Source organism: Panthera leo, chromosome B4, assembly GCF_018350215.1.
Source record: "Panthera leo isolate Ple1 chromosome B4, P.leo_Ple1_pat1.1, whole genome shotgun sequence".
NCBI lineage: Eukaryota > Metazoa > Chordata > Mammalia > Carnivora > Felidae > Panthera > Panthera leo.
The window spans coordinates 46,453,217-46,468,539 of record NC_056685.1 but is presented as its reverse complement, the minus strand read 5'-3'; the positions used below and the strand labels follow the sequence as shown (position 1 = coordinate 46,468,539).

At 41.4% G+C, this 15,323-nt stretch overlaps 1 protein-coding gene across 1 annotated transcript in view; it reads right to left on the bottom strand.

Moving 5' to 3' along the window:
- The window catches only part of FAM234B (family with sequence similarity 234 member B), a 35,575-nt gene that overhangs the window by 17,021 nt on the left and 3,231 nt on the right, over nt 1–15,323 (bottom strand). The window contains exons 2-4 of the mRNA XM_042945851.1: nt 7,312–7,710; nt 4,076–4,174; nt 275–463 (exon numbers count right to left, since the gene is read on the bottom strand). Coding sequence (XP_042801785.1) covers nt 275–463; nt 4,076–4,174; nt 7,312–7,710 — 687 coding nt within the window. The remainder of the gene's footprint in view (nt 1–274; nt 464–4,075; nt 4,175–7,311; nt 7,711–15,323) is intronic.

The window sequence follows — 15,323 nt, the reverse complement described above, 5'->3', positions numbered from 1 at the left end:
TACACAGCAGGAAAACTAGAAACCAAAAGCCTCAGGGTAGTTTCTGTTTGGGCAATTCAGTTTAGCCCCAACCTAACACCAAACAGGTTTAACCATGGATCTATTACTCAATCTATTCAAACCCTTTCTCTATCTACCTTAATACTCACCTTCCCAAGTAGTAAAATCAGATTTTCCATCATGCGACAGTGGTAAGGCCCCCTCCACACGAGACTGTTCTGACCAGAGACTGTGACTCACTGGAACAGAGGCTTTTGTGGAAAATGATCTTTACCTGAAGTCGCATTGAACGCACTGAACATCTTATGCGTCCCTGTCACGAGGCAGATGGTCTCAGCCACGCTTCCCGGTATCAGATCCAAACATGTAATATCTCGGGCCTCCTCGGGGAGGGGACTCAACCAGAGTGTGCTGCCATTCATCCCCGAAAGGCACACAAGGATAGCAGCTGGCCTTGAGACACCTAAAAGCACTCGAGAGATACAAGAAAAGAAAGGAGACACAGAAGATAAACAGTACAGGTGAGAAGGAGGCCAGAAAACCAAAAGTAAATGGTGCCGAAGCAGCACCTCACACCTGCGTATTCTGCTCCTTCCCATATTTCTGGCTCCAAGTCTCAACAACAGAGTTCCTCTCATATCTGCCCAACACACTTCTCACGTAAGACAAGAGGTGTGGACCTCATCCGGGCCACCTTGTGTGCATGTTGCACCTCCCCCAACACGCTTGTTTACATGTCCGTCACCTCAGCCCCCACTAAATAGCAACACTCGTAAGGATAAAGACTGTCACATTTATTTCTGTATCCTCAGTGCCTCACAAAGCACCTAGCACACACAGCAACCAATCGTTTGCTGAATAAAAGACAGGAGCAAAATCTAGAACATGGGAAAGTCACTGCGGAGAACAAAAGCAATCAAGAGGGTAAGGCATGCTCAGAAAAGTCAGACTGAGCTAGAACATGCACAGAGCAGGGGCAAAGAAATACCTGAGTTCTGAGACGCCGGGGTGGCTCAGTCAGCAAAGCCTCTGACTCTTGATTTCAGATCAGGTCATGATCTCACGGTTTATGAGATTGAGCCCTACATCGGGCTCTGTGCTGACAGTGTGGAGACTCCTTGGGATTCTCTCTCTTCCCCTCTCTCCGCCCCTCCCCTGCTCTCTCTTTCTCTCTCAAAATAAATAAATAAACTTGGAAAAAAAAAAAAAAGAAAGAAATACCTGAGTTCTAATCATTGCTAGCAAGTGCTCCTTGAGAGCAGAAAAAATAAAACATTTTAAAAATAAAATCCTGAAGATTACATGTAGCAATGATCAGTAGGCCTTCCTGGTCTAGACTCCCATGGAATCAGCTGATATAGCCCCAGTCAGGAAAGAATACTTGGGAAAACTTAATGTCTATGTTCAAGGACAGCTGGTAAGGGATCAGAGTAGCTCATCTCTTTAGTAAATAATCCTTTACGTCACTTAATTAACAATTAGAATAACAACTTTCTCTCTTGCCAGTTTTACATTCACCTTCAAGATAGGGATGCTGACTCATCTCAACACTTTCCACTTCCAGCAACAACCAATATGGACAAAGCAATTAAGTTTTAGAGCTTCACTGTACCTATTCCTCAGCACTGCTAATTAAATATACAACCAAAAAACAAGAGACAAGCTGTGGCTCACTGTTTCAGACCCTGTTGCCAGAAGCATTGATACACATGACAAATTACAGTAACATATGTTAGCTTCCGGACTTCCCAGGGTTGCTGTGATTAATATACTGTGCTGTCCTTCCTCCTTAAGGACCCTCTGAGACTCCAGATCAATTCTCTGAATCATCTTTTTCCAGGTGGTAATGGGCTATCCGTTCCCCACCAGACTGTGGCTCCTTGAGGCAGAGACCACATTCATCTTGTTTAGCTTCAATATGACTGGCACAGCTCTATGTAAGGTGCACAGCAGGTATTCAATTCATAGTTGTTGAATAAATGGATGCACAAATGAATAAATAAATAAGTAAATAAATAACATAATCCTTCTTGTGCTCAGTGGCACAGATCTTTGAACCCACTGGCTGGGGTTATGGGCACAGCAGTTTGACATGAGGGTCAAGGATGTGAACTCCAGAGACTCTCAGCTATACAGTTTGATCCCAGCTCTACCATTTACCAGCTATGGGACTTTGCCAAGTTCCTCAAACTCCCTATGTCTGTTTCCCCATATGCAAATGGCGAACAGAGGGATATTAGTCTACCCCATAGGATTATGTTGAGAGATAAATTTGTTCATAACATGTTATACACTTATACCAGTGCATAGTATACAAGAAGTACCATATGTTAGCTCCAGTGTTTTCATCATCTGTAACAAAATCAGACTAGCCTGCATTGTGCCCAAACCCATGGCCTTGCCATTAGGAGTCCTGATATATAGCAATCTGTGTAAAACAATAACTAAAAAAAAGTCTCCAGGGGCGCCTGGGTGGCTTAGTCGGTTAAGCGTCCGACTTCAGCTCAGGTCACGATCTCGCGGTCCGTGAGTTCGAGCCCCGCGTTCGGCTCTGGGCTGATGGCTCAGAGCCTGGAGCCTGCTTCCGATTCTGTGTCTCCCTCTCTCTCTGCCCGTCCCCTGTTCATGCTCTGTCTCTCTCTGTCCCAAAAATAAATAGACGTTAAAAAAAAAAAAAAATTTTTTTTTAATAAAAAAAAGTCTCCAAATCTAAAGGGGATAGGGAAAATTTTTACTTCAAAGGCTAATAGTCATAGACAAAAAAAAAATGTAATTAAAGTTCAATCATATAAAAGTCAATTAAAGTCAAAAGTCAACCCTCTAGGCTGAAGTTTCTCTCTGCAAACAGATCTATTCCTAAATTGCTTCTACAGATTACACAAGACCCAGAAAGTTTTTTTCTAATAATGTCAGAGAAGAGGGCAGCTTAGCATTCCCTAAAACATACCTAGATGTTTATTCCAGGGCCTGGATGATTAAAAAGTAGCTACTAGGGCATCCTCAGCCTCAAACCAGAGTTCCTGTATCAGTTTACAGACTACAGTTTGAATCCACTTTAATGGATGCTGTAGGACAAACCAGAAGCCCCCATGTACCTACACTGAAAATGCAACTTTTTTTTTTTTTTTTTTTTTTTCCTGTAGTTGACATATATCACACACTCAATCAGGTTAAGTTGTGGTAAGGTTTAATAAAGAGACTGTTTACAAAGTTGTGGTCTGGGTACAGACAAACCACAAGGGATAGTGCAACCCCTTAGAACTGTTACCACTCCCAGGCACAAAGAGACAGGAGAGGAAGTGATTCCTGAAATCCCAAAAAAGAAAGTCCTATGAGAAGACCACCTTAAGAGAGGATGTGACCTATGATCAAGGATGTAGCCAGCCTGAGTTCACCCTGGCAGGGAGGGAGCCAAGGGAATAAATACCCTCCCCCCACTCTCTTCCTCTCCTCCAACTTCTTGCCTGTGCTTCCTATTGGCCAAACCCAATCAGAAGTTGGTAAGCAAGGTAGCCTGTTGACATAATGCCTACTGGTTGGCCTTCCAGTGCAGAGAGCAGGGTGGGAGACCAGAGAGAACGAGAGAGGACTAAACACGAGTAAAAAGAAAGCACCTGGCCAAGATATATGTGTGTAAAAATATGTTAGAACATGAACAGAAGCTTTCTGCTGGGGATGGGAAGGTCAGATTGGATTAGCATTTACTATAATCTAAGAAGCAATGGAAAATTGGCCGGGAGAAAACTCAAGAACCCTGAGAACTAATGCTGTTCATTGGTGTGTAGACAAGTCACTTCCTCTCTGGATCTCAGCTTCTGTATTATGGGACTGGGCGACCCACTAAAAGTTCTTCCAGCTACAACTCTCCATGATTCCTTGAAATGAGCTTTGCTTACACACAGGAGCTTTCCAATAAGGTTAGTCACATATGATAGACCCATGATGACTTTCTATTGACTCCAGATCCTTTTCTATAGTGCCCTTCCGGAGACAACCCTCATGTTTTCTCTTAGTTCACAGCCCCTCCAATCAATGAACTTCTCCTGTAGCAGCCTCTATAAGACATGTCTCTTACCGACCGCACTCCCATTCCTTGAAGTTACGAAGGAGAGAAGTACATCGCGCAGGCCATCTCCATTCACATCAGCCAATTCCAACGGAGACAGGTCCCCACCTGATGAATACATAAAAACAAAAAAGTCCTGAGTTAAGTCACCACAAACCAGTTCTCCCAGGTTACAAAGGGAACAGACACAGAGCACTGCCAGCACCTCCCTAAAAAATAGGCAGACTTCTGGTTCCTAGATAAGACAGAGTACACACAGTACTGCCTATTCTTCTAAGTGCAGCTCAAGTCCCCAGGCATTACTGAGAAAACAAATGTAAGAAGACTCTGGAAGGCGCAGAGAAGGTAGCATGGCTAGAGATTGCAAAACCCAAGGAATGACAAGGTGATGACTCCCCTGGGCTTTCTTTTGGCCTGAAATGTCCCAGACGAGGTGCTGCAGAAGCTGGCAACCAGAAATGCCAGCAGGTACAGACAAAAAAGGTCCAAGAAAAGCTGGCTCCCCTAGCCAAAGGACCAGAAAAGGAGCAGCATAGCAAGACAGGCAAGTTTTAGATGACAAGTGTTCTACACCAACCAAACACCATACAGATAGAACTGTGCCCCCACCCCACCCCCACAGCAAAGGCCAAGTGAGAGCCTAGAGTTCCACTTTGCCCAGCTGTAATAAGGCACCCTTCCCCCACCCCAACCAAGGTCACATCGGAGAAGGCCAGGTAGGGAGCCAGGACTTTCATCCCTGCCTAGTGCCCTCCACACACACAAGGGAAGCCTATAGTTTTACCCCTACCTGGCATGAATGAGGCAGCTCGCACCGCCCCTGCCTGGGTGGTGTCAGCAGAGGCCTAGCAGGGAGTTTGGGCTTCCCACTGAGCGGTGACAAATAGATAGTGCCACCCTACCCCTCAACAGTGTGGAGTCAGAGGACACCTGCCAAAGTTGGAGAGAACTCATGCACAGCTGGTGGAAGTGTAAACTGGTACAACCACTATGGAAAATAATTTAACGTAAATTGAACACACACACACCTTATGACCCAGCAGTATCACTCACAGGTGATCTAGAGAAATGCTCACACACTGCATCAGCAAACATGTACAAGAATCTTCTTAACAGCATTATTTATTTTTTAAAAAATAGAAGTCACCTAAGTGTTCATCAACAGTAAAATGAATCAATAAATCATGGGATAATCATACCATGGGAAATCAGTGATGAAAATGAGTAAGGTCCAGTTACAGTATATCAATATTGATGAACCTCAAAAAGCATTTTATAAACATGCTAAACAAAAAGAAAAAACAAGTCACAGAAGCCTGCTTAATTACATTTATACAAAATTCAAAACGGGAAAAATTACTTTACCATGTGGTAAAACTTTAAAAAAAAGTAAAGAAATAATGACACAAAACTCAGGGCAGTAGAACTCCGGCAGGGAGAGGTGGCTTTGGTGAGGAGGGACACATGGCGATTTCAACGGTCTTTATAATGTCTTATTTCTCAAACTCGATGGTGGATACATCAATGATTTGTTCCTAGCCTTTACACCATATACAAATATTATAAGAGCTCACTTAGAACCATCAAAAAAGGAAAGAAGAGGTGTGCCTGGGTGGCTCAGTCAGTTGAGCATCCAACTCTTGATTTCAGCTCAGGTCATGATCACAGGGTCATGGGATTGAGCCCTGTGTTGGGCTCCGGGCTCTGAGCTGAGTGTGAAGCCTGCTTAAGATTCTCTCACTCTCTTTCTCTCTCACTCTCTCTCTTTCTCTCTCTCTCCCCCTCTGCCCTTCGCCCCTACTTGAGCTCTCTCTCTATATAAAATAAAAAAAATTTTTTTTTAATAAATTGAAATCTTTGAAAAAAGGAAGACAGGGAGAGATATCCTGTGTGGTGGGAATACAGCATACGTCACATCTACCCAGTCTTGCCTTAAGAGAAAGTAAAGGTGAGAACACAGAACTCATCAGAAGCTAAATCAACTAAAATTAGTGAAGTGTCAGAGGTAAAATACTTCTAAACGAAGATGATGTAGGGGTTTGGGAGTATCGTAGGGGAGGGAAAATTTCTCCTCTACCTTCTTAGGGTTCCTAGCTGGGACTGAGTAATAAAACATAATGAGATAACTGGTTAAGAAGACAGACTGACGTGACAAAAGGACTCAACGTTTACTGAATGAAATTTCACATGTACGTGGGAGCCCCCACAGAAAAATAAAGACCTGGAGAAGTGCTTACGTACTAGGTTGAACAAAGAGTGGTAGCCATGGGAAGGGAGCTAACACGTCTAAAGAGACTAAAGGAAGAGAAGAGTTATTTTAACAAGGTCTCTGTTTGCACAGACTTCCCTCAGCCTCAACCCCCTGTCTCTGTTGATTAGAAGGCTTCTTTCCTCCTGGTACTGGGAGGGCATCTTTCACATAGGAGTTTCATCTCCTGCTTCAGGGAAGAATTAAAGGTCAAGGTCAGAGTGCCCTTCTTGCATCTGCTGCTATTCATGTGCCTTCAACTCAAAATAAACAATATTTTGTTTGCTGTGACATATTTTGGGGTGGTGTTCTGAACCCCCGCACCCCAAGGCAGTTCATAAAAGACAGGACTGTTTGGCACTCACAGCTCAGATGGAATCGCATTCTGGACCCAGAGCAAGCTGTTTTAAAGAAACCTGCCCCAGAAAGAGACAAAATAGCTAGAATTACTTGGGTGGCACCAACCTAACCATTAGGAGCAAGAAAGAAAACTTACCGCAAGAAAACAAGTCGACTTTACTTGAAAGAAATTATTTCAAAATTCAAATTGGGTGAGGCTCCTATAATCGACAAATGCCTGAGGGTCCTACAAAGCCCTGGCCTCTGGTCTGGCCAGGCCTTGAGCCTTACTTTTCTCTGTAAATAGCCCGTCTCACAGCTTTGCTCTCCCCTGACAGTGTTGGCTGCACTGCAAGGACCCAGCAAACCAATGCTCTGTCCTATCTGCATCTAATTAAGACCAACGCCAATAGAAACACAACAGAGCAGCGACCTTCCCAAGCTTCTGGAGCTGTATCAATCTTTTTGTTTTATTTCCAATTTTAACCTCCTAACCACCTCCACACACAGGGAGAGGAATGCTATATGACACACATTTATTTGTAAAGACCTGGAGGGAATTTTCAACGTCATCAGCATACAGTTTTACAGAAGTTTTACAAAATTACATGTAAACTTGAAGTTTTCCACAATTGGGGCTGGAAATCCTGCAACTCACCTCTCTGGGGGCCCAGGTGGCGGCTCCAAGTGCTGTGCAGATCTCTGGGGGGACAGGGGATCAGGAAAGCACACACGAGCACCAGGATCATGGAGATGACCAAAGTTAGCAGGAAGACAGATGTGCGTACGTAAGACACGATGGAAGAGGTTGCCTTCTGCTCCAGGCCCCCAAGAGGTTCTGAGGGGTACCCCTCTGTGGCGACTTCTGAAAGATGCGGCTTTGCAGCCCCCACAGCCTCAGCATCTGAGTCAGGTTCTGGCACTTCTCCCAGAGAGCTCTTCCCGTTTTTGACCCCTCCATTCTTCTGCTGCAAGTTGAGCACAAGGTCATCCTCGCTCTCGTCACTGTCGGCCTGTGTGAGGGGGTCATACTCCCCTAGATCTGGACTTTTCTTCCCTGAAACACAGAAAGACGGAATGTCAGGAAGAACTAGGAAGGAAAAATCCTCAACAATTACATGGCAACTGTGAACAGCTAAAAGAACACACAGAAAACAAAATAACTTAAGTTTACAAACTTAAATCTTGATGGCTATCTATAAAACAGATGCCAGCAAAATGGGGAAAGAATGGGGGGGAAGAAAATCAGTGTTCTAGAATTATTGCTTTTATGACTTTAAAAAATTGGAAAAGAAACAAAGTGGCAAATTTCAAATACCTTTTTAGTTTTTTTTTCAATATATGGAATTTATTGTCAAATTGGTTTCCATACAACACCCAGTGCTCATCCCAAAAGGTGCCCTCCTCAATACCCATCACCCACCCTCCCCTCCCTCCCACCCCCCATCAACCCTCAGTTTGTTCTCAGTTTTTAAGAGTCTCTTATGCTTTGGTACCTTTTTAGTTTCAAAAAAAAAAAACTCTTAATTTGTGTGAATCTCACTAAAGAAAGACAAGGCTCTTATATCAACCTTCCATATGCCTTATGTGCAGATTTCCTTTGATTTTCTTAGATCTGTGATGTTCCAATCCTTCCTGGAACTTGCCTAAACTTCAGAAGAATCGTTCTCTGGGCACTGCTTCTCACAGTCGGATATTCGTGGCTTCCTAATGGTCTCCACAGAAACAGCTTGCAAAGTAGAACACTGTCACCTGAAAACTCACTTCTGAGAAACTTCCTATGATTCTAAAGCCCTGTCAGTACATGTTTCAGTAAACACTGTTTACCTTTAAAAATGCTATTCCGACCAAGTATTTTAGGAGGGGTGGGATCAAGCAGGAATGCAGCGGTAAAGGATTTTTCTCAAAGCTGGCTTACACAACAAGCGCCCTATTTTTACTTAGACTCTACATTTATTTGGGGTGGCTGACAGGTGAAAATTATAGGAGAGCTGGAGCTCCCTATGTTGTTGGGAGCAACACTTGCTCCCAAGCCACTCCTTGACCCTCACCGCCAATGACTAACTGCTTTTATGCCTTTAGTTCATGCTATCACCATGCAAAAACCAAGAAAAAATTTCCAGTGTTAGAAATTACATGGTAAGTTGTACTAACATAAACTCCATTGTTAAAGCTTTTATTAAGAAGAAATGTAAAGGGGCACCTAGGCTCAGTCAGTCGAGCGTCTGACTCTTGATTTCAGCTCAGGTCATGATCCCAGCATCGTGGGATCAAGCCCCACATCAGGCCCCTGTCAGACTCCATGCTGAGCATGGAGCCTGCCTAAGATTTTCTCTCTCTTTCCTTCTGCCCCTCTCCCAACTCTCCCCTCCATCAATCAATCAATCAATCAATCAATCGTGTTTAAAAAAGAAATATAAAAAAGAAAATACGACCCAGTTAATTAAAAAGGAAAAAAGAAAAATTCTTGATGTTGATCTCTGCCTCTTGTCACTGTGATCTTGGTGATGTCACTCCATATATTATGTCTCATTTACTCAAGACATAATATGAAGCAATAAAACACTATATAGAAACCAATATGGGAAGTAAAATCTTTAGTGTAAAGCTTAGTGCTTGGTACACAGAAAATCAATAAATATTTTATTAAAAAAATAAACATTGATGGGTATTGAGGAGGGCACCTTTTGGGATGAGCACTGGGTGTTGTATGGAAACCAATTTGACAATAAACTTCATATATTGAAAAAAAAAATAAACATTACACAGATATACTTTATAACATTAAGTATTTTACAAAAAAAAGCACAGAAGATACTGAGCAAACTGGCATTCTATTAACTAGACACTCCTATGTATTTTCACTTTCAAAGCTATTCATTTTATCAACAAATATTGGATTTGTCTTGTAAAGGCACAAATTGTAAGAAAATAGACCAATTATTAGGAATTTAATTCAAAATAGTATTTCCAAATTATGCTATAAATTCAGTACAGGTTTTAAGCTAATCTTCTACAATTTATATGTCTACTCCGTGAACCAAATTATTTTATTAATTAGGGTACCCCATTTTCTAACTGTCCCATATAATTTTAGTTATAATAATCTGCAAACAGAACCATAGGCTGTTATAATAATATTAACTCTAAAACTTAAAACAAACAAATTTTTTAACTAAAAGGATATACCTGATGGGATTAAAAATGTGATATATACATCCCATGGATTACTATCCCACCTTAAAAAGTAAAGAAACTCTAACATGCTATATAATACAGACGAACCTTGAAGGCATTATGCTAAGTGAAATAAACAGAGACACTGTATGATTCTTATATGAGATATTTATCTAGATTAATCAAATTCATAGAAACAAATTAGAATGTAGTTTCCAGGGCCTGGGAGTATGGGTAAATGGGGATTTGTTATTATTTAATGGGTACAGGTTTCCCTCACTATCCAAAAGTAGAGTATTCCTGTCAAAATCCTCCTAAGCTGTAATAGCATAAAACAAAGAAGCAATTATCATTAATTTATATGGAAAATTTTTTTGAGCTTTCCCAGACCCAAGCAATAACCTCTCCTAGGCTTTTCTGATACCTCAGGGCACATCTTGCTAATGGATGCACAAAATAAGTTGGGATGAAGCACAGATGCCCCCAGACACAGTTCAAAGCCCTGGCGGCTTGGGGCTGAGATGCTGAGGGTGGTTCCCAGGCAAGGAGTTCGGCGGGACCCCTCCCACGGCTGGGGTGAGCGCTGCCTCTCTAATGACTTGCTGCAAAACAAGCACCGAATGCTCTTTTCACTTTTTGCCTTTTTTCACAAAAGCGAAAATCCTCTTTGGATTTCTTTAGGTTAGTGAAAATAGGCACTGACACAGGTCTTTCATAAAAGCAAAGGGACATAATGCAAACTATCAAAGAGCGGGGGATGCCTTACAGAGTTTCAGCTTTGCTAGACAAAGTTCTAGACACTGGTTGCACAACAATGTGAATATGCTTAACAATACTACATTTAAAATTGGTTACATTTTAAACGTGCATTTAAAAATGGTTGAGAGGGTGACTTTTATGTGTATTTTACCATGATTTCAATTTTTTTTTTTAACGTTTATTTATTTTGGAGACAGAGAGAGACAGAGCATGAACGGGGGAGGGGCAGAGAGAGAGGGAGACACAGAATCAGAAGCAGGCTCCAGGCTCTGAGCCATCAGCCCAGAGCCCGACGCGGGGCTCGAACTCACGGACCATGAGATCATGACCTGAGCTGAAGTCGGACGCTTAACCGACTGAGCCACCCAGGCGCCCCTAAATTTTTTTAATTAAAAAAAAAAGACTATATCTAACAAAGAGGAAATCAAACACCCACCATGCAGTCACTCAGCATACACCTGAACATAAGCAGTGTGAGGGAAACTCACTGCCCTCCAATCCAGAAAGCAGTTCCATACACTGATTCGAGAATCTGTTTCTGGCCATTTGCCGATTATCTGCCCTAGTTCTAACTTCTGGGACCCCTCTTCCACATGCAAGTCCTTCAAAACGTGAAGACACCAGTCATAAGAAAAGTATGGCATGGTGTTTAAGAGTTCAAGTCTTTACAGGCAGACAGACAGACAAGACAGACAGTCAAATCTTGGCTCCATCTCTTTTTAATCATGTGACCTCAATTAATTTCTCAGCTTTAGTAAGCCTTATTCTCCCCATTTCTGAAATGGGGCAATTATTTTTCCCACCTCATGCAACTATTTTTGAGGATTAAATAAGATAACATATGCATGGTCCTTAGGGTCTGGCTTATAGTTGCAGTCAACAGATTTCAGCTTCTATTATTACTGCTGGCATTATTTCTCCCAACTGCCCAATCTTGTCTTCCCCGGGTTAAATGTCTCCACCTCCTTCAACTCGTCACTTGAAGAAGCACCGTTTCACGTGTCCTCAACATCCTGGTCGCTCTGCTCTGGACACAATGTGATATGTCAGCGCTTCTTAAAGTATGGTTCTTGGAACTGGATACAATCCCCAGGGTGCAGTCTGACCAGGCCAGGGGAGGGAAGAACCATGTCCTCCCTAATCTAGAGAATACGCTACAATTTGATTACTGTAACCTAATATCTTGCCAGCTTTCTTGGCAGTCACATCACACAACGGATTCAACTCAAACTCCCAAGTATTGTCTACATACACTCAGGCCATCTTATATAATGGTACAATTGGATTTTTAGCATCAAGTGAAAAATTTAGCATTGATACTTACTAAATCCAACCTTGCTTGTCAGTTGCCACCTTGCAACAAATATACCAGTCTAAAACAGTCAAAGTAAAACCATTACTAAAATATTGGCTAACAAAACAGTTTAAAAGAAATGCATTTTATGATATCACACACTATCACAGGCAGGAAGAGAACTTGGCTGCTTATGCTACAGAAACTAGTAAAATCTTTACTAAACCTATAAAAATAATTTGCAAGCATCCTTTGAAAATCAGCTGCTCTTGAAATGGTCTCTGTAAAATACTATATACTTCCAGTTGATGATAGCAAAGGAAAGCATTTCTGTCAGTAGTCGTCCTAAAAACTGGGGGGTGGAGGGAGGGGTGTAATAAAATGGGAGAAAAGAAAACAACCACATTCCCAAACTACAATTTATGAAAAATTGTTGCCAAATGCAGCAAAACTTGTATCCTATTGAGGAAGCACAGTAAGAGTAGATACATGCATCTCAGGTCCCCACCAGTGAGCAGAGTTCACAGAGTTAATAATGACAACAATAAAGGTGATGGCAATGATGATAACTGAAAAGTAGGAGTGCCTACTATCCTGGGCACTGGTCCAAGCATGTTAATTCATTCCATCCTCATGACAACCCTGGAAGGTAGGTATCGTTGTTGTTGTTGTTGTTGTTGTTGTTGTTGTTGTTGTTGTTATTCCCATTTTACCAACAAGAAATGAAAATATAGAGAGATAAGTTGCATAAGATCACAGAACTAGGGAGAAAGAGAGCCAGGATTCAAACTCAGGCAATCTGACTACAGAATTCACAATCCTAACCAATCAATTGTATTACCTCCCTTGTTCCATGGATATATAGCCAAACTGGTTATTTCTTGCTTAGAAAGACAAAGTCCGGGGTCCCAAAGGCATCAATGGGCCCCATTCAACACCACAGACTCAAAAGCAAGGTAAGAGTAAATGAGAAAGGCTTCTATGTTTACAGGAAGCAGGCTGTCAGCCTGGCAGGTAAGAAAAGTAGCTGTGCACAGTCAGACCTGAAGAGGGGGATTTTTTTTTTTTTTTTAAAACAGGCTGGGGCCCAAGTAGATTAAATTCTAGCTTCTAACTGCCCTGGCTCACTCCCCCAGCCTCTGCCTGCATGTCAGCCAAGAGCTAGCTATAAAACAAATGACCATTAAATATGATTTATAATCAGAAAGAAGCCATCATTAGTACTTATTCTATGAGATACTTCAAAGTTCTGCAAATATTCAAGAAAGAAGTTACAAAAAAACATAGCCAACAAAATCTACTGAGGAACCAATGCTGGACAAATTATGCCACAAAATGGAAGAAATAATGAACAGATACTTCCCCAGGGAATCCAAGAAATTAAAGAAAACAGTTTCTCTGAAATAAGAGTACACACACACACACACACACACACACACACACATAATATTTCTAAGAATAAAGGACAACTGAATAGAGAAGATGAGAAGTAAACAAGCAGGGCTCAGAAAAACAATGGAAAAAATAATAAAACAAGTTTAGAAAAGATACCCTTACTGGAATGAGCAAACAGGCAGACATGGCTGAAAAGAGTCCGAGATATAAAGGGCAGACTGGTGGAAAATCAAGCAAAATGAAATGGAAACAAGAATGGCTGGTAGTTCCAAGCACTTAGTGTGCCCTCTTCCACACCCTTTTACTGCCTTATCTCTGCAAATCTTCATAACAACTTTTGGAGACAGAAACATTATTATCTCCGTTTTCAAGATGAAGAAACTGAGGTTTGGAAGTTTAAGTAACTGGGCCTACAGTTAAACAGCAAGTAAGCAATAATGCAAGCATTCAAATCCAGGCAGTCTGGTTTTGAGGTCTCCCATGGAAAAGATCAAGGCTTTCAAGAAGACTAAAAAGGCATAGATACAGACAGCAACAGTGACCCAATATATGCGTAACTGAAGAAGACAACGGAAAAGAAAATGGAACAAAAAACAACAATTAAAAGACATGCCAAACAAGCTCCTGTAATACAGCAAGACCCAAAATGGTAAAGGGTACACTGAGTCCCAAGAAAAACTGATACAGAATAATCAATACTGAAATGTATTGCAAAAAAGGGGCTAAACTTCAAGGACAAAAAAAGAATCATATACGAGCAGCCAAGCCAACGGAAAGAGAATCCAGTCACTAAAGATAGGAACAAAAACCAGGCTAACTTAGTAGTGCAATTGCTGGGTTGTAGGGCTTTGAAGGGGCACATGCACCCCAATGCTTACAGCAGCACTATTAACAATAGCCAAAGTATGGAAAGAGCCCAAATGTCCATCTACGGATGAATGAATAAAGAAGATGTGGTGTACACACACACACACACACACACACACACACACACACACACAATGGAGTATTACTCAGCAATCAAAAAGAGTGAAATCTCGCCATTTGCAACTACGTGGATGGAACTAGAGGATATTATGCTAACTGAAATTAGAGAAGGACAAATATCGTATGACTTCACACATACGTGGAATTTAAGATATAAAACACATAAGCATAAGGGAAGGGAAGCAAAAACAATATAAAAACAGGAAAGGGGACAAAACATAAGAGACTCCTAAACAGAGGGTAACTGGAGGGGTTGTGGGAGGGGGGATGGGCTAAATGGGTAAGGGGCATTAAGAAATCTACTCCTGAAATCACTGTTGCGCTATATGCTAACTAACTTGGATGTAAATTTTAAAAATAAAATAAAATAATCAGGCTAACTTCTCATCAGTAACCTATATTATCAAAAGATAGTGTATTTTTCCAGACATTACACAAAGCCCAGCTTAATTATTCCAGACTATAAACTTGATCAGAGAACTCCTATGTAAATATGTTTGCTATCTTTCACAGAAAGACAAGGGATTGTGAAGTATAAAGTACACCAACTTGCCTGAAGTTATAATCATGATCAAATCCACACTTCAGAAGGCAGGGCACTTTAGCACTCTTTTCTCTACTGATTACAGCCACCACCCATATTTTTAATCAATGAAAGGTTTTCAAAGAATAAAGGAGAGGATACTGATTTCATAATGTATCAACATAAATGAGCTTTCCACAGCTATCACTTTTCACCTTAGGAAGACTGAGGATGCCAGTTAAACAGCATTCCCAAAATGGTACAGAGGAAAACAGGAAGGAAGTGCAACTGTATCTTCCCCAGGTATGTTCAGGAAAATATGGTGTAAAACACACCATTCTGTGATATGTGATCATAGATTAGATTATCCAGGGCCCATAACGATTCTAAATTACACATAATAAAACAAATCATTACAGTAACATTGCGCTCTGATATACCTTTCAGGGTTTGACCTTCAAACTTTAAAATGGACTAAAAAAAATATTTACTTAAGATAAGTTGTTCCACAGGCTGCTTTATGAATGTCACATTG